Source organism: Danio rerio, chromosome 23 (assembly GCF_052040795.2).
Source record: "Danio rerio strain M-AB ecotype USA chromosome 23, GRCz13ab, whole genome shotgun sequence".
NCBI classification, from domain to species: Eukaryota; Metazoa; Chordata; class Actinopteri; order Cypriniformes; family Danionidae; genus Danio; species Danio rerio.
Window position 1 is genome coordinate 29,616,343 of NC_141043.1, and position 25,923 is coordinate 29,642,265.

Genomic DNA, 25,923 nt, shown 5'->3' on the forward strand with positions numbered 1-25,923 from the left:
TGAATTACACTTCAATTATGAGAGTAACTTCTTTTAAATTGTAAACCATTGTTTAATTGCTTTAAAAACGCCGAATGAGGTGGCATTATTCTTCTCAGTTCATCCATCGAATATTATATGAAAACTTGTTTGAATTAACATTTTATTTTTAGCAGACAACGAGTAACCTCTAAAACTCACAATTTTTTTCTCAGAAATACTGATGACGAACTGTTTTAAATATTACTGCACTGTAAAGAATATTTAGTCAAAATAAGCTCCAGGAGCAAAAGACAAGAGATTTGACCACAGACATGCTTATGATACTGATGTCATGTTAAAATACCAAAAAAACCATAATGTTATTTTCATGAGTGAAATAAAAAACACACACATTTCACTATATATACAGATGAAGTCAGAATTATTAGCCCCCCTGAATTATTAGCCCCTCTGTTTATTTTATTTATTTTTTGTCAATTTCTGTTTAATGGATAGAATATTTTTTCAACATATTTGTAAACATAATAGTTTTAATAACTAATTAAATAGTTATTCTATAACGATGGTTTGTTCTGTAGACTTTCGGGAAAAAAATAAAAAGGCTAATAATTTTGTCCCTAAAATGGTTTTTAAAAAATTTAAAAATGCTTTTATTTTAACCAAAACAAATAAGACTTTATCTAGAAAAAAAATATATACTATCAGACATACTGGGAAAATGTCCTTGCTTTGTTAAACATAATTTGGAAAATATATAAAGAAAAAAAAAATCAAAAGGGGGCTAATAATTCTGACTTTAATATATATATATATATATATTCAGTTCAGACCCACATCCAGTTCATGTTTCAAAAGCACAAATTGTGTTTAAGAGATTAAAAGGGAAGATTTACAACTTTGAAAAGCACATGTTAAACTTGTTCGTTTTTAAATATCTTTTTGGGGAAGATCCAAAATGAAACTTAAGGCGACAGTTTTCATGCATGATGCTGTTTTCATGACATCCAATCAGTGTATGACTTTTGCTTTAATAGGGTGACTCTCTTCACCACAGTGAGGGTTAGACTCGGTGAAGAAGTCATTTTCCAGAAAAAAAATAGACAAAGAAAATTTGAATTTTCAAAGATGATTAGACAGAGAGGTACGCAGTCATTTTGCTCCAATTTAGCAGAAGCCTGTTCTTTTTGATTAGTAGTGAGATGTTTGGAGTTGTGAATAATGAAAATGTCAAATGCCAGTATGAAACAAAAGTTTAGTCAGCTGATGGAATACAGACAGCACCATTTCTCACATTAGACTGCTTTGTGTTTTGCACCATGTTACTTTTGACCTACCTCTGCTTGTTTTGTTCATAAGAATTGATGACACTTAAAATCAGTGTCATTTGTCATTTTGCTACGCTTGTGCTTGTTAATGATCTATTTTAAAATGGAAATGGCATTTCTTTAAGACAAAAAGGGTTGATTTATATATATGCATGTGTAATCAAATCAAATTTTGTTATAGACCATTTTAGGGTGGTGAGCTCATTGGCCCATGAACATTTCCTGCTTCCAATCAAACTATTTCATAACTGTAACAAGAGGCAATTCAATCATAACTTAATCAATATCTGGCTCTTTTTGGATTCTCGAATCTATAGATATTAAAAATGTAGGACAGAAAATACGCTGGGACTATTGTTTTTGTTTAAATCCCTAAAAATGGTCTATAACTTTTCCGGACCTCTGAAATAAAAATATTTAGATTTGGGCCTTTGAGTTGAGATTTTGACAACCACTGATGTATATGGAATATTTGTGTATGGAAGCTCCACAAATCAGAACGGCAACCCATAATGTGAAGTGAAGCAGTCACATGCGGAAAAAGGTGGATACCTGGCAGGAAGGTCCAGAGTATCCTTGAGGACAGGCACACTCCTCCACCTCCATAGCCCTCTCATTTCCTGTAGAATGAGGCACTGCAATGTCCATTTGAATATTTGAAAGGCTAGACAGGAGAGATTAAGATTAAACTCTAATATCCAGATCACACAATCAGTTAAGTGACAGATAGGAACCTAGTAGGAGAATTAGACTCTATCTGGAGGATATGTGTATAAGGGACATTAAAAGGTCATGTATAATTAATGAATGAGAGCAAAAGTACCTGGTCTCAGCCATATTGTCTGCATAAGTGGCTCTGATCATAAAGACATTGATATCTGCCAGAGCCATCAGCAGGTGCTCTCTGGTACAGGGCTGACCATCTGCCCGTCTCCAAGCAGACTGTGAGGATTGCAAGCAATGAGAGTTCAGATAGCAACTGATCAAGCTAGATCAAGTTCAAATTATTATAGAGCATTCTTTCATATCTGAAATCTTTATTTATCTGATTGTTTAAAATTCATTTATATATATATATATATATATATATATATATATATATATATATATATATATATATATATATATATATATATATAATAAATTAAAATCAAACTTGTACATCTATATTTTATTAAAAGAATTATTATTATTATTATTATTTATATCATTAGATGATTCAAATGTAGTTTCTTAAAAATAATTTTTAAATTATTAATATAAAAATGTTATATAAAACTCTAAATGATACATTTTAAAATAAAAAGTTATCAGTGTTTATACAATTATAAATTGACATAATATAAATTTATATAAGTTTGCTTTTAACAGTATTTTTATTTTTGTTGTTGTTACTATTGTCATATACGATTTATAAAATTCATATTTTAGTTTAAATAATAACATTAAATTGTAGTAATAATAATAACAACATTGATAAGAGTAATAATATTAAATATTATTATTGTTAATAATAATAATAATAATAATAATAATAATAATAATACCAAAAATAATAATATAATAACAATAATAATAACAACCACAACATTAATAATAATAATAATAATAATAATAATAAAAATACAAATATAAGAACAATAATATTAATAGTATTATTGTTGTTATTATTATTATTAATAATATTTATTATTATTACTATTAATATTATTGTTTTTATATTTGTATTATTATTATTATTATTATTATTATTACTATTATTATTGTTGTTGTTGTTAAAGTTATTATTATTATTATTATTATTATTATTATTATTATTATATCTGGTTATTTTAAATTCTATAACAAGTTTAAGTGAATCCAACTTATTTTAAAGTAAAAATAGTTGTAATTATTTTTGACTTATACAGAAAAACAAATTGTGTTTTTAATATAAATACAGTGTAAAAAGATAATGACTTTTTATCTAACATTTTTAAACAAATAAAATAAACAAAAAACAAAAATTTCATAAATATATAAATCAGAAACAAAGCTGTGGCTATATATACACATAATATGTGTGAAGATAAAAACAACTTAATTATCAGTAGCAGCAGTGCTAGTAGTAAACACATCCAATAAATTCCTACATTAAATATGCCTCTAAAAATTAAATTTCTTCAGTCATTTTCATTACAAGCCACACTCTCTATTAAACAAGGAAAAGGAAACCAGCATTATTAGCAGCACACCTCTCTAAAAGTCACAGTGATGGTAGCAGGGACTCTGGGTAGTGGTTTGATCTGGGAATAATGCTCCAGGAATATGCCGCTGCCTTGCAGAACCACATCAGGCTGTCCATCAATGACCATCGAGCGGGCATGAGGCTCATAGCGAACCCTATACTTCAGCTCTCCGCCATATGCCGTGACCTTTAAAAGAAGAAAAAACATTTTTAAAAAACAGCACACCGACATGTGTTACAATACCTGAGAAAGGTCAATGTAAACATAGCGTCATATCCCAAGGCATGCTCTCACCTTGTCTCCTCTGAAATTCTGAGGCAGGACCCAGTAGAAGATGTCATTATGGATGTTGGTGAAGGATCTGTAAACCACCTCAGTGCTGCCTCTCTGCGTGATGCCCTCAGAGATGGTCCGAGTGTTGGCTGCATTGGATAAGGTGAAGAGCTGGCCATTGACGCCACCTCGCACCTGCAGATTGAACAGGTAAAATAGCATTCAGCTCGTCATAACTGCTTGTAAGTGAGAAATGGTGGATATGTTTTGTAATAGGAGGCCCTTATACATTTATTCATTTATTTAGTTGTTTAATTGTTTATATTTGTGTCTCTATGGATACTTGTGTATATGTAGAAACATACTTTTATCTGGTTGTTGTTTTTTGTTTACACATTGTTTTTGTTTTATCTCTTGTAACCTGTTGACTGCTGTATACTGTGACACAAAAAATACCATGATTTCAAAATGGTAAAAATAAACGACAAATGCTACAATAAACATCCACATCTTGGTTAACAGTATGTTTCCTTAAAGGGGTGATCCACTACAATATCATATTTTAAACTTTAGTTGATGTGTAATGTAGCTGTGTGAACATAAACAGCATCTCTTGATGTAAAATGCTCAAAGTTCAATGCAAAGGAAGACCTTGATTTTTACAGAGTTAGCTTAGCAAAGCCTACGATTAATGAATTTTGGGGACTAAAAAAAATATTTCCGCCCCCTGTGAGATCAGAAAAGTTCGTTATTGCGCATCCACACTGCACAGGTAAAGGACGTGGCCAGAGGCGCTGTAAGTATTTTTTGTAGTATTTTCTGCAGAGGGAGAAATGCCATCCTGCTGTTTTCACAGAGCTTCTCTGTTTCTGTTGTTGGGCGTCCAAATGATACGACCCAAACACAAAAGTGCTTTCAGTTCAATATTAATTATGTTCCAGAGAATTATAAAATTCATACAAGCATGATTTGACAAAACGCAACTTCTAGAATCTCTCCCAGTTTAGTGCTGGATTCGGCTAAAATCTCCTCAAAGATGGAGCAAGGAGACGCTGTGAACTCTAAGCCACGACCTGTAAGTGTTTTTATTTGTTAAAATTGATCATGACATGTACAGTGTCTAGCCTTAACAGTATGTTGTAACAAAGATGTAAACAACGGGAAATTATAATCACTGCTAATGATTTAGCTACAAATCCATATTTATCAGTCAAATGGCTGTAAACACACACACACACACACACTCACACACACACTCTTGACCAGCACGTGCGTCTCTCTGTGAGATGGCAGTTTCTCTATCGGCAGCTTTTCCATGCGTTTTACATCTCAGACAATGAAGTCGCAAAAGATATGTGAACGATTCATGTTACTTACCTAGGCATATTCCAGATATGCAGGAAAGACGTCCTGTAACGCGTTGATTTAAAAAAAAAAAACACAGCAATACTCTCCCAACTGGAGTGTAACAGCAAAAACAAATCAATCCAGGCTCCCACAGGTCTAATCCCACTATCTCGTGCTTTATTCTGTCACCACAGAAAATAACTTAATCCGAGCATGAGAGAAAAAGAGCAATAAACATCACTCCCCCGCACATGCGCTCTTCGTGTTACAGATACTTCATAGTATACACACGCACACATATAAACACACACACACATAATGGCACACAAACACTTTCTTAAAGGACCCGCATCCCATTTTTACTCGTTACAGACACTTGTTGACTGACTGTTTACACAAAACGCTCGTGCTTTTCCCGGCGTGACGTGGAGCCGATCCGTGAATCACAGCACATTATGACGATGACCAATCAGAGTCACTTAAGGGCGGGCCTTTCAAAGGAACTAGGAAATACGACAGTCGTTTTCATGTTAGCTTAGGAGCTGTGTATAATCAACGTGAGATTTATGAAAAAATAACGCGATTTCCTTCAAGTGAAACATGAGCACACTTTGCTTTGCATCTTATTAACACAACCAAGCCTTAAAATTACATTCTGGACCACCCCTTTAATATATAGGATTGATAACTGTGAATTGACTTCCCCAGGATTCCCTGCATGACAATTTTACTTTTTATTTTAATATTTACATGAGATACCATGATGGTGCTTTTTCTTGTTTTTGCTTTCCCATGTTGTTTTTGTTTTATTTTTTATATTCTGTTGACTACTGACACTTTTTAAAAATGCTCAACTTAAATGATTAAAAAAATCTGTAAAATTGCTACAGTAAAAATCCACAACCTGGTTAACAGTATGTTTATCTGTGTATGATATGGTATGATAATGTTTGTGCTACATCCAACAGATCACACTATTGTGTCCTTTTCTTTTTCATTCTTTAATAACCTGTTTTAACGCAATTGAATGTTTTTGTCTGTTTTTACTGTTATAATTTGTTTTTTTTTTTTTTTTTTACTTGTCTCTTTTATTCTTGTTTATGTAAAGCATATAAGGCGAGTACGAGATCAGGTGGTTCTTGAGAGGTCCACGTGGCAATGGAAGAAAGGAGGAGAAGGGGTGGATGGGGGGTTTCTTTGGAAAATGAAGGTAAGGGAGTAGTTCTAGCTAGGCTATTTATAATGAGTTTAGATTAATCTAATTGGCTAATTAATGATTGTAGATGGGTGACCAGCAGCAGTCAATCATATCACGTGCTCCTCTTGAAATTAGTTTGTGAAATTTCACTTGTCATCACCATATGCATTAATTGTATTTTTGTCTGTGTAACAAAAGGTATGTGTAGATGTTCATAATTTAAAACACTGGTGTATGTATTTTATGGTTACATGCATACAGTATAAATAACGAATAATGATGTCTACCGTATTTTTAACGGTAACAGCATTTTTACGTTATTTTATGGCAACCACAAATGCTGCTTATTTTTCGTAAATTTTACAGATTCATTTTAACAGTAAATGTATGAGACCATTTATGCTGTGAGTTCATATTTTTGTAACTTTAAAGAGTAAAAAGCAAAGTCATAACAATTCCTTAAATGAAATTGACATAACTGAAAATGTAAGTGATTTGGACGTTTTGCTGTTACCTGATCTCTGCTCCAGGTTGAACTGGCACACTGTTTAGTCACTCCCATACAGAAACACTGCAAGCAGCCTTCAGGATTATCAGCCGTCAGATGAAAAGCACCAGTCTTACACTCGTCACACAGCGCACCAGCTACATTGGACTGGAACAGAGAAAATCAAGCAGGGCTTTAACAATACTTTTACAAGCTGCTAAAAACAACATGGTCATTTAATACTATAATAAAAACACTTAGTAAACATATAGTGCGCTAATGATGTAATACTGGTTTTACTTAATAATAATAATATAATTTTTTTAATGACTTTCTTTTCATCAACTTAAGCAGGACAATAGTATTTTACTTTAATGAGAAGAAATAGATTAAGCATCTTCACCAAACAAGGTCATTATAACAAAGTAAGGTGAACTAAAAGTACTTTTGTTTCTTGTAATAAATTAAAAAGAAATTGAATGAAATTTGAATGTAAATAAAATTTTTCGTAAATTTTATTTCAGCTTGGATCAAAAAAAAATATTTTATTATATTGTTGTTTATTCAACAACAACATGCCAACTCCACACTCCAAACACCCACTGACCCAGCTGAGCCTTGAACCAGCGACCTTCAGTGCTACCTACTGTGCCACCGCGTCGGCCCTATTGTAGTTCTGTTATATTCTATTCTATTCTATTCTATTCTATATTGTTCAATAGTTTTAGGGCATATTTGATGAAAGATTTTTATTACAACATAAATTGTTGACTACAACATAAACAGTTGAAAAAATTAATTTATATAAATAAATAAAACAAAAGGACAAAAAAAAAAAAATCACAACATTTTTAAAACTGTAAAATTGCATTGAAAAATGAAGCCTTAACTACTAAAATTACTGAAGTAAAACTACTCAAACAAAACTAAAATAAAACTTGTAAATAAAGAAAATACTTTCTAAAGCAAAATATAATAATTAACATGTTATTCTATATTTTAACAATTTTATATTCTAACAGTAACATTTAAGAACATTACTATTTTACTGTATTTTGATCAAATAGATGAAGCATTGGGAAGCATAAAATGTCTGTCAAAACCACAAATAAATAAATAAAATCACCTCATCCCCCTGAACAGCAGTGTATTAAAAAGAGAGAGATAAACAGTATATGAAATTGAATACCTTGCAATAGCATGGTTTGCTGATGGGATTGATAGTTCCTCTGTTATCACACTTGGAAATGGCTGAACGGAGCAAAGGACAGAATTTTGTTGAAAATTACAAATGGGAAACTTTAAACATCACGTTCAAAAACAGCTGGCAGCACAGCACACCGAGCGTTAAGCATTATCTAAAGCTTCACATGACCTTCAGGGTAAAATAAGGCAGACGTTCCAAGAAAATAAGTGGCTTACGGCAAACAAATAAATCTTGCCACTAACATTAAGCCCACAAATAAATCATTTACTACCAGAAATGGAAACAAAATATAAATGCTCACGGCTGGCAGCAGGAATACATTTGCCATTGGGTTGCAGAGGGTTGCCGACATATCCTGGTGCACATCTGTTGGGGAAATGAAAAAAAAAAAATTATAATAAAAAATCAGATGAAGACATAAGTTTCAAATTTATGTACATCAGGGGTGGACAAACTCTGTCCCGGAGGGCCGGTGTCCGGCAGAGTTTACCTCCAATCCTAATCAAACACATCTGCCTATAGCTTTCTAGTTTTCTTGAAGACCCTGCTTAGCATGTTCACGTGTGTTTGACTAGTGTAGGAGCAAAACTCTCTAGGACAGTGGTTCTCAAACTGTGGTACGCGTACCACTAGTGGTACGTGGGCTTCCTCCTAGTGGTACGCGGAGGAATCGCTGAATAATAAAAGAAACATTAACACTTTTAATCCTTTAATGTGTAATATACCATCGATGTGATCAGCATTGGCTGTTTTGTGAAGCGTACGACCACAACGTTGTGCTTAGAGTGTTTGTTTTAGTGCATTGTGTCATAAGCTGCTGAAAATCAGTTTCCGAAGTTTAAGAATTGATTCTGGAGCGTCATTTGACTGACATGAAAAGTAGCCAATCACAGTCGACCTTGTCTAGTTGCGTGAAATGTAAGGGCGGGACAAAGGCTTTCTGTGTTGCAGAGACAGAAAAAACAACTTAAAAACAAATGTTTTGTTGGAATAATGCTTCTCGGATGTTTTCACTATAGAGATGTCTAGCTGAGTAATTAAACCGCGGACATATTTCCTGCCTATTTGATGATCTACAAACACGTTTCGCTCTCCGACAGCCAGTCGACTCGCCTCTGACCTGTCACTCCTCTAAATACATTCTGAATGGCGGCGCGGGAATGAAGGTATTGCGCAATAACTAATTTCTGCAAATGCTGCGAGTGCTTTATTGTAACATGAGAGCGCATTCATGTACGCAAATCGCTAAAACAGATATGCGAGCTCTTAAATATGCTTTTTTTCAAATGGACTGGAAGTGCTCTCATGATCGCTTGTGTGCTCAGATTGAAAACAATCGCGATCTTTCCACTATTAAAGTAGACATTATTTGTCTTTGCTCCTTGACTAAATTTAGTCAAAAGTATTCAAAGTTATCAAGTATTTAGAAATAGATTGATGCATGATCGATGACAATGCTAATGGTCTTCTTATTTGGCTGTGTTGTGAAGTGAAACTTACTTTTAGCAAAGGTGGAACTTTTTTATTTCTTTACGACAAAAGAATAATGCTGGAAATGTTTCTGGATGAGGTATTTGTGTGATTTACACATTTAGCTGTATTCTGATCTGTCTTAAAGCATTACAGGTCAAAGCAATCCATTGTTACTTATTGTTTATTTATCAACATTTACAATAAGGCTCTTAAAGCACTGCTTTGATAAGTGTAGTGTTGTCATATTTCAAATACCTCAAGTAAAATAAAGTCATTTGTTTTATTTTTTACTGACAGTGTACTTGTATTTTTTTTAAGTTTCTATTTTAGGTTAAGATTAAGTGTAAAATAAAATCTACATGTGATGGACAGCTATTTAAGAAACAAATTTGCCATATTGTAAAGAAAAATAGTTTAAAATATGTAATTAAAAGGCTAAATAAAAATCTTTTTACCATATACTTTAATTTAACCTTTCAAAGCTTAAAAATACCTTTTTTAAAAAATGGGCAAAAAGTGTCTCTATGGCCTTAAAGATTATTTGGTAGTTTTACCAGTGCTATTGAAAAAGATTAATTGTCATGAAAGAAAAAATCGACCATACTTCCTTTTTTAGTGCAAATTCCTATACACGTAGCTTTGGGATTTAAGCAATCAAACCATTAAATCAGGTTTACACTTAAAAAAAGTGATTTCATAATGAAAATCTGATTTTTTTTTTCAAAAGTAACCAACTAGTACTTTTTAAAAGAGTACTTTGTACTTTTACCTAATATTAGCATTATTTACTAAAAATGTTGTTATTTTAGCAGTGTAATAGTATTTTTACTTGAGTACAAAAAAGATTTCACAAGCATTTAGTGCAGGTTTATTATATTATTAATATATGATTAATAAATATTATTATTAATGTTTTTTATTTGTATCTATTCCTATGCAATGTTTTATGGGTTGCTGAGAATACATTTCAGGTCTTCAATACATAGCATGTCAGTCTTGAAAAAAAAAAAGGTGCTGGAATTGATTTTCATTAGGCTGTGCCTGTATGAACCCTGTCATATGTACATTTAACATTTATTTCAAGATTTGTCTGAAAGTGTGGAAATATGACATTTAGCCTATATTTATAAGGTCCAAGCAGCATTTCCAGCTTTTTATGAATAGGCTACTATGAATACTTTAGATTTAAGTACAGCAGTTTTCTTTTTACTTTTTAAGAACAGCGCCATTTTTTAACGAACTTTTAAAAGCACATTCTAACTAAAATTTTTCTTTTATCTGCAAGCACAGTTAATGTTCAGACTATTTAAAATGTTTAAAGTGACTGACATTAATACATATTCTTAATAATAGGAAGTAATCTGCATCGTTTTTAAACTGTGCACACCTGTAGCTGCTTAACTAGGCCTATGACGCTATTTTTTAATACTGGTTAAAAAAATAGCGTCGTAAGGTGGTACTTGGAGAGACGATTTTTTTCTAAGGTGGTACTTGGTGAAAAAAGTTTGAGAACCACTGCTCTAGGATACTGGCCCGCCAGGGCCAAGTTTGCCCATTCCTGATGTAAATGCACACTGCACCACAAACTGTAGTATTAAAAAATTATTTATGAGAAATAACTTACTTCTCACAACGTCGCCCTGTGTAACCTTCTCTGCAGGCGTCACATGTGGCCTGATTGTCATGGTCCAAGAAGCAAGTGTCAGAAAACCTTTGAGGACATCAACAATTTGATTGCAAAGTTCTATTCAATAATATAAAATTTAATTATTCATGTTTTATTTTCAAACACACATTTCACTGGTGACATTATTAGTCTCGATTGTACATCAATGTAAATTTCTAATCAGCCAATCAAATGACAGCAACTCAATGCATTTAAGCAAAACTTCATTCAGTCTGCAGTTCGAGCATACGATTATTTTGAAAGCAAGTTTTGATTTAGTTTTGGTCATATTTTCAGTCTTCTCAATCATTGTAGTTTGTAGTTGACTAAATGTCCCAGCATTTTATCTAGCTTAAGTCAATGGCAACTTGACATGTTAGCTATAAGATTATTATTAATTAAACCTACAAATCAGTCTACTCTGCCCGAAACTACATTCTTTTAGGTTAGATTTTAAATGAGATTTTTCTTCTTATCTATTTAAGATTTATCTGCACATTAATGTGTTTGTCAGCACTGTCAGAGAGCTGTATGACTAACCATTAACGCTCAACTGTTTTACTTTGTTCATTTCTATTTCTTGTCAGCTTAGTCCCTTTATTAATCCGGGGTAGCCACAGCGGAATGAACCGCCAACTTATCCAGCAAGTTTTTACGCAGCGGATGCCCTTCCAGCTGCAACCCATCTATAGGAAACATCCACACACACATTCACACACACACTCATACACTATGGCTGATTTAGCCTACCCAATTCACCTGTACTGCATGTCTTTGGACTGTGGGGGAAACCGGAGCACCCAGCGGAAACCCACGCGAACGCAGGGAGAACATGCAAACTCCACACAGAAACGCCAACAGAGCCGAGGTTCGAACCAGCGACCTTCTTGCTGTGAGGCAACAGCACTACCTACTGCGCCACTGCCTTGCCCCATTGTTTTACTTTATATGTGTTGTATTTTTGCATTTTTGAAACAGCAATTTTGCCAATTTAAAGCATCAGGCACTTAATAATAATACTAATAATAATAACACTTCATAAAAACAGTCTGCAGAAACACTTTGATTGACATTCACCTCTAATTTCGAGAGGATCAGGTGCTTATGATTGCTTGCAGCCAGCCCCGCATTGTTCAATTTATGATGCACCAATCAGATGATTCCTAAGCCACTATAAATACCCTAAGTTCCATATGACAGCCATCTTCATTTTGAAGAATCCCCCCTCCAACCCTACTCCTACTTTTTTCCTAGATTGGTGGAGCGGTAGCCCAGTGGTTAGCACTGTTTCCTCACAGCAAGAACGTCACTGGTTCTAGTCCTTACCAAGCCAGCTGACATTTCTGTGCGGAGTTTACAGGTTATCCTCGTGCTCACGTGGGTTTACCCCGGGTTCTCCGGTTTCCTCCCATGGTCCAAAAACATGCAACTCAAGTGAATTGACGAATCCAAAGCAGCACCATAGACATGCACCTAGTAAGTATTTCTCTCTTAAGAGCAATCACTATCTGTTCATTAGTTACTACAGCAGGAGAGTTCTTGAGATCTACCTGAGCCCAAACTCCCCTCTCGCTTTGCAAACAGGAGGGAGCCCCAGGCTGGAGGATCTTATGAGCTCAGGGTTCTCTCCCGGGACAGCATGCCAAACAAGCTTTATAATCAATCATCATTATGCTTGAATTGTCATTGGAGGGAAAAAGTCCCACCTATTAGTGACAGTCTCACAGAGGAATAGCCGTTTGTAGCTCTGCTACAAAAGAAAAAAAGGGTGGGAGCACAATCTCATTTAAATTTAAAGTGACAGTTACCAAATTGGCACAATTTCGATGAAAGCCTATAATGGCCAGTTTCAAAGTGTTCTAAAAAAATTGTTTAACTTTAGAGTTATCAGAGACTTATTTTATCAAACCAAAAAGGGACGTAATAGATTCCCTTTAACATTTTTCATGTGATCCTTTGTCAAATAAAAAAATAAAAATAAATAAATAAATAAATAAATAAATAAATAAATAATTTATGAATTAAAGAACAAAGACATGCGAGTCATACTGAAGGCTCAAACTGTTGTTGGACTGAACTAAATAAAATCTAAGAATGTCTTTTTACACTATAGGCTACTTGAAGTACTTCAGTAGTCATGTTTAGCCCGCGGTCCACCACCTAAATAAAGCTAATAAATGAATGGCACAATGCCGTGTTTTACAAGCAAAATTAATGTTGGTATCTTACTATATTTTTATGACATTGCAGTCTCGTCTTTTTTTGCCAATGATTTTGCAAACGGATGTAGTCGCTGTTGGAATCTAATTACTCATTTCATCTTGTCTTTGGCTCATCTTAAAAAGGTTGTCAATGAAAATGTATCATCTTTAATGAAATTAACATTGGTTCAAATCAATGCTATCTTAGGGCAATTCTTTAATATCAGCCAATTCATATTCATTTAAATGTTCTCATCTGCACATTTTAGTATGATTTGCTCATCCCTTAATGAGGGGTAGGGTTAGTGCTAGGGTTTGTAGACATGTCTCCAAAAACACACACACATTTTCATATCAGCAATGAAGTCATGAATTTGTATGGACTTTTCTGCCAATAATCGGAATGAAGAAAAAAGTGAGTATTGCCTAATAAAGTGGCCAGTGAGTGCTTGAAATTCTCAAGCTTGCTATATTTACCGCCGAGATGTCTCAGTGTATGGACATGGACAGGGTTTGCAGTCATCGTACTGTCCTCGACTTGGGTCACCGAAGAATCCAGGCTTGCATTTTTCACATTGAGCTCCTTCAGTTTTATGCTGACAACTCTGTTCACGTGACATTATCACTTTAGTATGTTAGCAACCTAACTGTTTGCAAGCATCTATAAAGAATAGGAAATGCTCATCCTCACCAGGCAGTGTCCACTAACAGGGTCACAGGCACTGGCATGACCGTTGCAGTTGCAGCCAGCGCAGATGCCCAAATAAGGTCCAGGAACCCGCTCAAATCCAGGAGAACAGGACTCACAAGACAGCCCTGAATATCCGGCAGGACATCTGTGTGGAATCAACAATTGGCACAGATTTGCATTTTCGCATTTAATTCCAGAATTTGGATTCAAAAGTTATAAAAGTAGCCAAAAAAGGATCAGTTCACTAAAAGCATTTGGTGTTAGTACATTCTTAGGGGCAGAAGCATAGAATATACAAAATGCCAAATGGAGGAAAACTAAATAAATATGGGGATTAATCAGTTTTATTTATAGAATTTGATTTATGAAGAGCTTCATATTTTTTTACAGGTCTATTAATCCGATGGGGTGATTTAAAGGGCTGCTGACCTGCACTCCTCCACTTCTCTTGGGTTTCCGTGCTGGCTGAACTCTTTGGTGGTGGTGTCCATGCTGATGTCACTCAGGCCCACGCTGGCCATGCGGTTGTCATAAATGGTGCGAATGTGGATGCTCTCCAGATTGGCCAGGGTCATCATGAGATCATCGCGAGTTACCGCTCGTCCATTGGAGTGCTCCCAGTTTTCCTGAGACACAGAATCAGAGATGAAAAACCTGCAAAAGCTTATCTGACAATTATAAATTACGAATCATAAATTATTTTTTTGTAGCTTATGGTACAGTAAGTAAATTCATAAGTTGATCTTACAAAGTGTTTAGCAGAATTCATTGTAATTTCATCACAAAAAATTTGACCTTTTTTAAAATATGTATAAAATATATATATATACAATTTAAACATGTAAAAAAAAAAAAAAAAAAATATATATATATATATATATATATATATATATATATATATATATATATATATATATATATATATATATATATATATATATATATACATATACACACACATTAAACTGATTAAGGAATTGGGACAGTATAAGCAGGAGCATGCTACTATTTTTTACAATAACGTATTTTTCAGCATATATTGGTTGATTAAATTACAAAAAATTCAAATGCACTATAAACAACTAAAACTTAAATAAAAAAGATACATGCCACAATTTAAAAGTGTTTTATTTCAGCAAGGACACATTCATTTGATCAAAAGTGAAGTAAAACCTCAAGAAAGATAAACTTACTAAAGATTTTCTAAAGTATTTCATATAAATGCTCTATTACTTAAAGAAACAAGTTCAAATGGTTCAAAATGAAATTAAATATATAATATATAAAAATAAATATAAGTATAATATAAGTATATATAAGTATATAAGTTAATTTTTTTTATTAAATAAAATATAAATTAAATAAAATAGTAAATTGATTTAAAAACTAAAATGAAAACTAAATTAAATGAAAATAAATCAAATCAAATTAAAATAAATTTAAACTATATTAAATAATTTTTATATAACTAATTAAAAAATTATTTAATTAAATTGTAAAATAAAATAAAAAAATAAAATAAAATAAAAGTTAAAATAAAATAAATAAAATCAAAACAAAACAATTTTACAAAGTAGAATTAAATTAAATTAAATTAAATTAAATTAAATTAAATTAAATTAAATTAAATTAAATTAAATTAAATTAACTTGAATTAAATTAAATTAAATTAAATTAAATTAAATTAAATTAAATTAAATTAAATTAAATTAAATTAAATTAAAAAGTAATTTCAATTTTTTACAAAAAACATTACGATTTCTTTCCTGGCCAAACCAAACTAGCATTTTAGAATGATCTTCTGAAGGATTACAAGATATGTAAAAAACAGCCTTGCCAAAAAGAAATAAAATACATTATGAATATCTATCGAAATAGAAAACAGTAGTCATAAACTCTTAACATTTTACTGTCAAAAGCAATACAATATTTTTATCAAATATATGTAGCTTTGGTTAACATAACAAATAATAGACCTCAAATCCCTTTTGACAAAAAAAATACAAACAAAATAAAAAATATCAGATAAATTTTTAAGCAATACAGCAACTCACCTCAGTAAACCTGATCTCTCTGCTGTTGAATGTGTCAGGAAAAGTGGGTTCTCCTCTACGGTATATAAATTTCTGCCCGCTGCCAGTCAGCACAACATCAGGTCTCACCTTCGGTTCTGATCCTCCTCGCTGAAGTGAGTAACTCACCTTAAACTTCAGATAACCTCCATACGAGTCAACCTGCACAACACACACACACATTAGAGGTTAAAGACATTCTCTGTACATTTCATACATTCTTATATTTGACTCAAGCTTTTCAAAACAATCTAATTATCTGAATATTCATAGTGTCAATGTGAGAAGAGACAGCAGTTGGTGGCCATGAGAATATTGTGAAGAATAAAACCTTGTTGCCCAAGAACTGGCGAGGCAGAGACCAGAATGAGTCTTGATCGAGGAAACGGCGAGACAGATCCACTAGCTGAAACTCCTCAGTCTCGGGATTGATCAACATCTGACTTGAGGAGAGAGGCTGAGGAAGGCCAGGACGACTAGGAAAAGACACATTGACTCCTGGGAATAAAAAGAGAAACAGACAGAGATGAAGAGAGAACAGCTGTGTCTCATACTCTCAATCCTTCCGTACTAGTTGTTACTTTATAAAACCTACTGTATTTATTTGATATGCAAGGCCTAGAAATGATCAATAAGATCAAATGACTTTACTCAAATGATCAACATAAATTTACTAAAAAGTCTTTACTATACAATCTCTTACAAGCCTTGTGCCATGTGATTGATTGTTTGTACTTGCATATAACTCGCTTTTTAAATTTGAAATATTTCCTTTTTTTTTTTTTAAATCAAGTAACCATAAAGATTATCAAAAAATGCACTGAACTTGTAATAAACATGTCTATCACGGTTTCTGCAGATTTCACCAAGTCAATTTCAAGACTTTTTAAGACCATTAAGATTGAAATTTTAAACTTATAGAAGGGCTAAATGCTAATTCTTTTTTTAATGATCCAGCATTTAAAAAATTACTTGCTCCACGCACAAAAAAATCATTTCTAAAAGATATTTCTTAGCAACATATTTTAATTACTGTCAAAATAAGCAGACCTTTGATTTTTTTTTTCAACCTAAAAAAATGAAAACTTCGATAAACTAAATGTATGCACAACAGTAATCTCTTTATTGATCTGGGGTCATCACAGCAGAATGTACCACTAACTTATCCAGCATATGTTTTACGCAGCAGATGCCCTTCCAGCTGCAACTGGATATATCCATCACTAGCATATATACTATTAAAATAATCTGATTGTTTTACATTAAACTCTAAGAATTTTATTTAATCTTTTTTCATATTCTCATTATATCACAAAATATGTAATAAAAGCTTTTTCATTCAAGTATGATACCATTTATTAATTGATTATTAATATTTTAAAAGGTCTCATTTTTTGTTGTTTTTTTGTTCAATAAACATCAAAAAGTAAAAAAACAAAAACAAAAACATTTTGATAAAAAAAATCACTACAATTTCATATGTTGGGCATTTACCCAATCAATAAAACAAAAGTTGTTTCCACAATCAAAACAACAAAAAATACTGCAAAAGGATGCTTTTTTTAACAACAATTTTGATTAAAACAAACAAAAAAAAAAGGATTATCTTACTCCAGAAAATTCTGTAAAGATGTTTGTGCCCCCTAAACTGCTGTCTTTGTATATGAAAATAAAAGCTTGTCAAAATGTGAATTGGACTGCATTGCCTTACTTCTTGCTTCTCTTTTGGCAAGACGTTTGATTTTTAATCTATTGGAAACAATCATTTCCCCTTTCTTTTAAACAGAGGGCCAATGATGTGTTGCATTTCCTTAGTTTGGAAAAAATAAGACTTAATTTAAATGGTTCTGGGTCCAAGTTCACTGCCATGTGGTGTCCTTTCTTAAATTACTCCCAAAGACAAATAAAACTGTAAGTGGACAAAATAATGCAGATGCTTTCAGGTTTTGCTTGTATTTTACTGATGTTGTCCTGATTTTTTTGTCTTCGTTTATATGTACACAATGTTAAAGCACTATGTTTATATGTTTGATGTGTTGTTAGTTATGTTGATTAGTGAACGTATGTTTTTTTTTTTTTTTTTGACAATTTAAAAAAATGAAAAGGGGGTAAAAAATCATATTTATTCCTCCTCCATACCTTTGAAGTCCTCCTCCTCAGTGAAGCGCAGTGTGATTTGGTTGCGGTATCGACCGGTGCTCTGACACTTCTTTGTGATACCGAAACAAAAGCATGGCATGCAGTGGCCGCCCACGCTAAAGTGTCCATCACGGCAATTACCTGCTAATATGAACGGAGAGGATGACACAACTGGACAAGAACAACACAGAAGACAAAGAAGTAAGACCACCAACGTCAGGAGATTTGAGATGCCTCACAGCCACCACCACACCACAGCATGCAGAAAAGAAAAAGAAACAGCAGGAAAACCAGTGTCGTGCAAATGAAGAGATGACATTTAGGTAGTAATGATGCCTCCTCGGAAAAGAAGAGTTGAGAATAAACATATAATATTGAACACGTGGTAATCTGAAGAGGTTTGAAATGCACCATGTGGAGCTGGTGCAGTACCTGGATTTGGTTTCTGAGAGAGGCTGAGGACTCCGTCAGGAATGGCAAACACGAGGCCTTTAGCATTGATGGCCTCACAGGTATAAGCCCCCTGGTCACCTTCCTTCACATCTCGAATGGTGAGTGTTCCTTGTCCATTCTCACTGATCATTGTGATCCTGTCAATGAAACGATCAAAGAGAAATTAGTTTTTCATAAAGCTTCATTTAGTTATTCCCTGTAAAGATGCAACAATGAGGTTTGTGTGACTGGCTTAAGTCTTAAGCTGTGTTCACACCAGATTTGCAACACGCAAATAAATCATGCTATTCATGTATAAATAGGCTCGTGAACATTTTGAGTTTACTTGCTTCATTCGCGTGTCAAATCCGCTTCACAATAGACGCAGATTTAAGTCATGAGCAGGGCTTCTGTCTGCCTGGTGAGTCTAGCTTTCTTGTTAAATGACTAATATGGATTTTATTGAGAGAATAGCTGTGTGTATGTCCTTTAGGAAGGTTGATAAACAGCGTTGATTTGTTTGGAGCTGTGTCTGAGTCCACTAGATCTATTCAGAGGTGCACTTAGCTCTAACTATACAGCCGCAGCATGTCTATTCGCGTATTTGCATTGACTTAAAATGTAAATCACTCGCGCTTCATGCTTCTTCCGCGTCTGGTGTGAATGCAGCATTATGCGACACACTATAGCTAAATAATGTTTAATGTCAATTTTATGTTATATAGCGATTTTACTGTCTTTTACTGTCTTTAAAAATGTTTTAAACTTGAAAATCTCATTATTGACCTGCAGCAGATCACAGAGAGCTAGAACAGATCTTTTAATCCCAGTTTCTTTGCAAATCCTGTTCTGTGGACATGTTTATACTGGTTACTATTGAGACATGTTAATGCAAGCCCGTAATTCAATGGGGAGAGGAAAAACCACACTCCCACTGTACATCACATTGCAGTGGGCCTGCGATTTGGATCCTATTTTATCATCAGGAAATTTTAGAAAAGAGAATTGTTGTGTTTATAATCACTCTAATATGACTGTGGACGCACTGTACCTGAACACAGTTCTGTCCAAACAGATTAAAAAGCCATCATAGGTGCCCTTTAGTAGAATAATACATATTTTTCAGAAAGCAAGTTAAAATTGCATGGCAGAGGGGGGAAATGTAGCATATTCAAAAAAAATCCTTTATTTTGTTAATTCAGTATTCATTTGAAAGAGATTGACCTAAAGGTTAGCACTAAATATTACAAGAATTAGCTGACAGTATTAGCATTAAAAATGAAAAACAAACATGCAACTCTTGCCATATTAGGGCATTCAGTGTAATCAACATTTATTAGGCATCACATACGTCATATTGGAATATAAGACAGATACTAAATAAAATGTTATTTAATTTTACAAAATAGTTACATTTTAACCCCATTTAACTTAAGTTTATGAATTGTCATTTTTATTGTATTGTTATATAAATTATTTATTTACATATAAGTTTTTTATAAGTTCTGGGCAAACATGAATTGCATCAAGATATGTGTGTGTTATATATATTTATTATATACAGTACATGTGATACACACATGCATAGAAACAAAACTTTTTTGCTACACAGATCTAAATATAATTATTTACATATTTATTTTATATTTAAAAATAAATTAATATTTTCTCAAATATAAGCATGTGTGATATTTATATATATATATATATATATATATATATATATATATATATATATATATATATATATATATATATATATATATATAAATATATATATATATATATTTATATATATATATATATATATATATATAATCAATACACAAAGTTATAACAAACTTTTATTTTTTGATGTTATTGTGATTAGTTTTTCCCCATCAATATTCTATAAACTGATTTCACTTACTCAGTTTTATTATATCAACTAAATGAAATGCTAAATATCCTTCACTTTACATGCAATATGCTATATTGACTTTACCACTGATATCAGCCATTTTTTTATAATTTTACAGTTGTTTTTAACCCACAACTCTTATTCTCAATGCTAACCCACCTGTTATTGGCTGGTATATGTCCCCAATTAAGACGCCATGTGATGATGGGAACGGGCACACCAATAGCAGAACAAGTAAAGGTGACAGTGTCCCCACGCGATGCTGTAATGGACTCCTCCGGCGAGACGGTCACAGTAGGTGGGGCTTTGGTAAAATAAAGTCAACACACATTTAAAAACATGAACCAGTTTTCAATTTCCACACATAGAACAGTACTGTAGAGTATTAGTAAGAAAGACATATGGAGACGTGAAATCACACACACTGTAAGTCTTTGATTGTAAATTGGCAGCCTGTGATGGCACAAGTTTTATTTGGCAGATTCATTCAGTGCGAATAGCCAAGCAAAGCCGGAGGCTCTGCCGGCAGAAACAATACCAAAGCTGCCTGTTAAATAAGCTACAAGCGCAAGATATATGAGATATGAGATGTGTTATTGAAAAGCTGCATGAGTGTGGCAAAACAAGCTGCTGAATGTGAATCTTTACTTGCAGAGCATAAATATTTTCAGGATTTGAAAGAAGCAATTGAGTTAGTAAGTGAAAGTGATGCTGACAAGTGAAGGAAAAGTTTGTACAAAAGAGTTATGGTGCTTGGAATGGTATGAGAGCCAATGCTTATTGTTAAAGATTCATTTGACTGTAATGCCTTACCACAACCGAATTCATCAGAGCGGTCGGCACAGTCCGGCTCCTCGTCACACTGGTAACTGGCAGGAATGCATTTGCGGTCAGACAAACACACAAACTGCTCTGGGGCGCATGCAGCTCCTGGTCTTTTGGTAGCTGAAGGGACAAGAAAACAGAAATTTTAGGGGTGCAAATTTTTGACCACTACTGAAAACTATTGGAGATTTGGGGACAATATAATAACTGATGAATATACATTTATCAAAAGGTTTTTTACAAAGGTAGTTTTGTATTTGCCAATATTGATATGGCTGCTGGTATATCGCGCATCTCAAAGAAAATAAATCAGTAAAGTGTGTTACTGTATGCTATTTTAAAGGGCACTTATGATGCCAAACTAAATTTTGGGAGTGGTAATTCATAAATGCTGGAATCACTACAGCTGTATAGTGTACTAGAGTATATACAGGAATCAGAGAGTGAAATTCAATACTATTTAAGACCTTTTTAAAACTCTTTCCATACTTTAAGACCTTATAACCACTTTTCAGCCAGAAACACTGGCGAGACTTTAACTTACAGTATATTCACTAAATATTAATGTAAGAAATTAATCCAAAACAAATACATTATTCATATACTGAATATAAATCTATTAAATTTAGCTAATTCAAGCTAGGAAGGCTACGTTTCTCTATATTTGGCAAACAGAAATTGTATGACAAAATATGGGGCCCCTTTCTTAGACGTATAGGTTATTAATGTTTCTGTAATTATTTTTTTGGTAATATTTTTTTAAAAACACAAAAGATTTATTAAGCATGAGTTCTACAGTAACTGAAATCCTCAGGCAGCAGGTTGTCCAGATGAAGTCTAAATGTATGACTTTTCTGCCACAGCAAGAGAAGCTGATCATTCCGCATCTGTGATTTGTAGATCGCTGCATCTTTACAATGTCACTATTCAAGTCCACCAGTAAAGCTGGTCATTAATAAAAGACGAAGGACAGGATAACGCGATAAAATCTCAATGGTCAATCAATTCAACACTGGAGCTGGAATTGATCACCAGTTTAGCGATGAAAAGGGTAAGCTCTAGCTAGAACTGCATTAACTGCAAAACTAAGGACTACATTAGACATTTTTCTACTGCACTATACAGTAGTATTCAGCTATGTGTGCTTCACTGTTGCTCAGCACAGTTTGAATTTCAGTGCAGCTAAAAGTGGGTAGGACTATCGCTAGTTACACCACCTCCACTGCTGTGACATCATTGTAAACACAACATAAACAAATGAGAAACACTAATTAATCCACAACACAGAGGCAAAGAATGCTGCTGCTGGCTGTTTAAAGCCAGCATGAACCAGAAGTTGTGAGACTTCCAGTATGTTGATGTACACCCAACTGAAACGTAATATCGAGGGCAGGGCTTTCTTTTGGGCATCATTCTCTCAATCAACTAACGGTAAGAGGGGCATGGTTAAGATTATTAATACACAGTTGCTAAGAAAGCCCTCAAGTTGACGCCAACAAAAGTTCAACCACTTCAATCTCAGAAGAAGATGGTCGGACATTGATTCAAGAAACAAACTTTTTTTTTTGGTGCATAAACTTGCAGGCAATAATTATTCCCTTTAAGAATAACAATGAGAGCTAGCAAAATGAAAATTGTACATTTCGACACACAGAGTTTAAAAATTGCTAGTTTGATATCTAGTCATCGCAAATTCAACCACACTGGTAGAGACAATTCCCTCAAACTAATCCGTGTTTAGCAGTTTTGGTCATGGTATAGCTTACTTGGAACCTCACTAGAGATCACACTAAAAAAAGTACCAGGTACTAGATAAGTTGCAAACCATCTTTACCAAAATTTTAAAAATAGCTAAGAGGGTGGATTAAAGACTTCCTTTTCAATGGTCTTCAAAGAGTAGTTGTTAACGACATGGTGTCTTAAACAAGGATTGTAAATACTGGAATTCCACAAGGAAACATTTTATCACACTTACTTTTTTCTTTTTACACAAATGAACTTAAGATCCATGATTTAGGTTTCAAGTTATTAAAATATGCAGATGATATGGCACTTGTTGGCCAGTTGACTAAAACAGCGAAATAAGGGGATACCTTGTACTATAGTTATATAAATTTGAAACTTCAAAATTGGTGTAAAAGGAGTTCACTGGAGATCAATTTTAACAAAACCAAGGTAAGATAATCAGCAGAAATAAACTAGTCCTTAGTCAAAGGTTGAAACCTCTGGTACTTGAGGGACAGGAAATAGAGAAATTTGGAGGTTAAATATGAAATATTTAGGAACATTTACTGATAGTGGATTAACATTTACTGCAAATGCAGAGTGCATTTTTTAAAAAAGCAATGCAGAGAATATATCTCATTAGGAGGTTAAAACAATTTGGTGTGAGTCAAGATGTTCTGGAGATGGTATACAAGAACTTGGTTGAAAGTGTTGTGAGTTTTAACATGATTGCAGGGTATGGACTGTTGCCCATTTAAGGAAAAGCAAAAACTGTCGAGTAGTAAAAATTACCAGTGCAATTGTAGGTAAAGCACAAAGACAACCAAATGAAATTTATTTAATGAGAATTAACCATAGCACACCTCATTAGTGAAGATTGTTCCCATCCCTTAAATATAACATTTCTGCCATCAAAAATATGTTTTAGGCAACCTCAAGTGAAGAAAAATGTGTTTTAAATGTCCTTTGTGCTGACTGCCATTGCAGTTTTAAATTCTGGGTTCTAAGTATGTATAAGGTTTTAAATAGTTTTTTTTTTATGTGATATATGTGATGACATTGAATGTGTTGCCTGTTTTTTTTCTGTGATATGTGTAATGTGAATGCTGATGTGGTTGTGGGGTGAAGCCAAAGAGAAATTTCCACTTGTGGACAATAAAGAAAGTAAAAAATAACTATTTAAAATTTTGCAGGATGTTTCTCTGCATCACATATTTATGGTCAGGAACCAAACTGAATCAACATTAGACCATTTAAGTGACTAGAAAATGGATAAGTAAGAATACATAGATGAACAAGACTTTGAGTTATGAATTAATATAATACAAACAAATAAATATGCAATAAAGTAAATACTATATTTTAAACTACTTAATGAGGTTAATGATAATGTATATACATTAACTCCTGTTAAACTTAATCATATCTCAAAAACATGGACTAGTCATCATTTCAGAAAAACATGGACTAGATTGGGAAAGGAGTTTACAAAAAAAACAACAACAACCCAAAAAAGGAGCCAAACCGTGCCGAACTGTGCTATGTAACTCTCTGAAATGGCTGACAAATTGAACACTTACGGCAGTTCATCTCATCTGAATTGTCCTGACAGTCATTATCTCCATCGCATCGCCACAGTTTCAGGGCACAGCGGCCATTCTGACACTTAAACTCATTGGGTTCACAGGGAGACGGCGTTCCTGTAATATAACAAATAAAGCACAATACATATAAGACCAACATAATAGACTTAATTAAAAATACATTTTCATTTCTGTTGTAAATGAAATGCCCCACCGCATCTGGACTCATCGCTTCCATCAGTGCAGTCGGACTCTCCATCACACAGATATTCCCGAGAGATACACTGTCCATTCTGACAGGTGGCCTGGTCTGCACGGCAAGGTCCTGGGCCAGGCGGAGGTCTGGGTCTGGGAGGTGTAGGTTGAGTAGGACGTAATGGAGCTACACCAACACCTGAAATAATTAAGATAAACCTCTATTGAAAGCCTACAGACCCAAAAGTTACTTTGAATAATTAACTGATTTCATTTCAGCTTTTTTCACAAATATACATTGACCAGCAAGCATAAACCGAAGCTCAACCTCCTTGGTTCTTGCAGAAGCTCAAACGTGCCAAGTGGCATGCAATAATAAACCTCATTGGTCCTCATGCATCAAGCAATCAAGTTTGAGTTCCTATCATCAATTCTGAACATAAACATTTAGGGCTGCAACTAACGATTAGTTTAATAATCGATTAATCTGTCGATTATTTCTTCGATTAATCAATGCATCAGACAAAAAAACAAAAAATAAGGCATTCATTTCCAACCCATAATTGAAAAAAGCTCATACTCGAGCTGTTATAATAATAATAATAATAATAAATCAATAAATAAATAAAAACTCAGAATTTTTGTCCTGTTTTCAATCCAAAATTTGTCTTGTTTTCAGAAAAAAAAAATACCTCAAAATTAAGCAATTGTTTGTTTAAAACAAGCCAAATTAATTGCCAATGGGGTAAGAAATAGGGAAAGAAAAGTAATCTTAAGATATAATATCAAACAGAACACTGAAAAAGTGTTGCATGCAAAACTGTTGCAAAAAATTAATTTGTGTTGAATTAAAACAAACAAATTAAGTTTAATAATGTTCAGCCTAATTTGTTTGTTTAAATTCAGCCCAAAAAAATTGTTTACAACCACTTAACGTAAAAAAAATTTGAGTAAATCCAAGGAATCATCTTTGA

The 25,923-nt window shown here is 33.4% G+C and overlaps 1 protein-coding gene across 50 annotated transcripts in view; it reads right to left on the bottom strand.

The window, feature by feature from the left end:
• Positions 1-25,923, bottom strand: part of hspg2 (heparan sulfate proteoglycan 2) — a 187,124-nt gene that overhangs the window by 82,536 nt on the left and 78,665 nt on the right. For 22 of the 50 annotated variants that reach the window (XM_087307238.1, XM_087307229.1, XM_087307222.1 and 19 more), the window contains 19 exons: positions 24,969-25,148; positions 24,752-24,871; positions 21,435-21,566; positions 20,781-20,925; positions 18,722-18,879; positions 18,290-18,460; positions 16,482-16,648; positions 16,133-16,312; positions 14,508-14,704; positions 14,079-14,223; positions 13,865-13,992; positions 11,145-11,231; positions 8,349-8,413; positions 8,030-8,091; positions 6,868-7,008; positions 3,830-4,003; positions 3,542-3,721; positions 2,131-2,249; positions 1,860-1,971 (listed from right to left, as the gene is read on the bottom strand). In XM_087307238.1, coding sequence (XP_087163364.1) covers positions 1,860-1,971; positions 2,131-2,249; positions 3,542-3,721; positions 3,830-4,003; positions 6,868-7,008; positions 8,030-8,091; positions 8,349-8,413; positions 11,145-11,231; positions 13,865-13,992; positions 14,079-14,223; positions 14,508-14,704; positions 16,133-16,312; positions 16,482-16,648; positions 18,290-18,460; positions 18,722-18,879; positions 20,781-20,925; positions 21,435-21,566; positions 24,752-24,871; positions 24,969-25,148 — 2,663 coding nt within the window. The remainder of the gene's footprint in view (positions 1-1,859; positions 1,972-2,130; positions 2,250-3,541; positions 3,722-3,829; positions 4,004-6,867; positions 7,009-8,029; positions 8,092-8,348; positions 8,414-11,144; positions 11,232-13,864; positions 13,993-14,078; positions 14,224-14,507; positions 14,705-16,132; positions 16,313-16,481; positions 16,649-18,289; positions 18,461-18,721; positions 18,880-20,780; positions 20,926-21,434; positions 21,567-24,751; positions 24,872-24,968; positions 25,149-25,923) is intronic. The other 28 variants (XM_087307235.1, XM_087307240.1, XM_087307232.1 and 25 more) reach the window with 2 other exon arrangements.